We start from the raw sequence: 2,127 nt of genomic DNA, 5'->3' as shown, positions 1-2,127 counted from the left end.
GTATAATAACTCGCTATATCAGGGTGGTTGATTATGGGTAAGAAATGATCATAACTTTGCCACCTGTTAGTAGTATTCATATGGACATTCTTATAAGACATAATGAACTTAATTTTTAAGTATTGATGATCAAGTATAGATCAAAGGTGGAGAAATTTATAATATAATTGTTGTAAACTTGTGGTCAGTGAAAATACATTAAAAAAATTGACAAATCAGCTAATGTATCCTATTTATTAATGCAGTTTTATGAATTTTAAACATTTAAATTGACTTCAGTACTTTATTTTAAATGTTCTAGATTTTTATTATAAATCTCATGATACATTCCTCTAAATTTCCTGATGTTAGGTTGCATAGAATAGCAAGAAAAGATATATAAGTTGAATGTTATTAATTTTTCAGTTATTTATGGCAGCTTAAAGTAATTTCCTTTAGATCCTGGGAGCTCTGGTGGCGCAGTGCCTAAGACATTTGACTGATAACCAGAAGGCTGGTGGTTCAAACCCACCAGCCACTCCTAGTGGGCAATCTACTTCAGTAGAGATACTGCCTCAGAAACCCAAGGAGGGGTTGCTATGGGTCTAATTAACTCTACACCAGTGAGTTTTTCTTTATTAGAGCCTAATAATTTTAAATATTGATGAATTAAAAATTAACAATTATTAATTGAGCAAAGTAACCACAATATTAATTTGATTTTAAAATCAGGAATATAAAGTTCTACTAAATATGCTTAAGTCAAAATCATGACAGAAAAGATAATTATATGATTATAATTATATTAATTTGAAATTACCGTCAATAATGTAGAATTGTTAATTTTAAATTCATCTATTGTTTTCGTAAGACTTGAAGTAAAGATTAGAACTATTTCTAAATTTGTTAGAACCAGCTTCCTTGCAAATTCTGTCTTCATTAAATGTTTCCATATAGTCAAAGATAATGAACATAGAAAAAATAAAAAGATATTACATGAAAGTTTAAATTCATACCAATTATTGAAATTTTTATTTCAATCAAATTTCTATGCATTTCACATGCAAATATTTTGTATTTGTCACATCATGATAATTGCACATTAAAGGTTTTTAAAATTTAAAATTAATTTTCCAGATCATATAAAAGTCATTAAGAAGTATAAGTAACTAATCAGAAAACTGGGAAGAATCCACAAATACCTTTAAAGAATTATAAATTTATGCATATTGCAGTAACATTTTCCACATAACAAATTTAACTAAATTTTAGAAATTGATACGTTTGACTGTGGTGAGGAAAAGAGAAAGCTTAATAAACAGTTTTATGAAAAAAAAATATAAATGACAAACTCTTTTGGAGTACCATTTGGCAGTATTTGACCCATCAATTTTATTTCGTATCTTTTCCAGGATTTATTGGTAAAATCACAAATTATGCCAAGACAAATACACCTGGAATGCCATTGTATTATTAGAAATAGCTCCTCATAGTAAATAATGTTGATAATTACTGTAAATTAATTTAATGAAGCAATATATATCCATTAAACAAGATGAGTTGTATCAACATGTCCTGATACAGAAAAAAATCCAAGAAAAATTTCTAGTTTATATATTGTATATTTTCAATTGAGATTATCAGATTTGAAATTTAATAAATTTTAAAACATTTTTAATTATATTAACATGAATCATCCAGTTTCTGATAGTTTTAAACCTGCACCAGTCTTCATTGTTTATTTTAAATCTCACTCATGAAAAAAAATGAACCTCAAATTTAGACAACCTTCCTTTTTCTACCACTTGTTTATTAGCTAAACTTATTTCAAACATTTAATATGAGATTGCCACTGTTAGAACTTGTGTATTTAAGAATTAAAATTTTAATTAATATGAAAACTTTGGATTATGAGGTGGTTGAGAATTTTACATAATTAAAAATGAAAGACTCAATGACATTTCTTACCATGAGCAATAATAATGAAGAAGTACCTCTAAACTGAAACCTGAATAAGCTCATTTTACTTTATGGATTACATCCAATGAAATTAAGTCAAGTTTCCTGTTCAAAGCAAACTTAAAACACTTCTAAAAATTAAACAGTAGCTAAATGATATATTGATGATATTATATAAATGTAGCATAG

General features: G+C 26.6%; 1 protein-coding gene across 1 annotated transcript in view; it reads right to left on the bottom strand.

Moving 5' to 3' along the window:
* Positions 1–784: 784 nt before the first annotated feature.
* Positions 785–2,127, bottom strand: part of CUNH6orf58 (chromosome unknown C6orf58 homolog) — a 47,271-nt gene continuing 45,928 nt past the window's right edge. The window contains exon 6 of the mRNA XM_042781757.1: positions 785–951. Coding sequence (XP_042637691.1) covers positions 785–951 — 167 coding nt within the window. The remainder of the gene's footprint in view (positions 952–2,127) is intronic.

This window comes from Orycteropus afer, unplaced genomic scaffold, assembly GCF_000298275.1.
Source record: "Orycteropus afer afer isolate SDZICR_OR568_19922 unplaced genomic scaffold, OryAfe1.0 scaffold00167, whole genome shotgun sequence".
NCBI classification, from domain to species: Eukaryota; Metazoa; Chordata; class Mammalia; order Tubulidentata; family Orycteropodidae; genus Orycteropus; species Orycteropus afer.
This window is presented reverse-complemented; position numbering and strand designations above follow the sequence as displayed.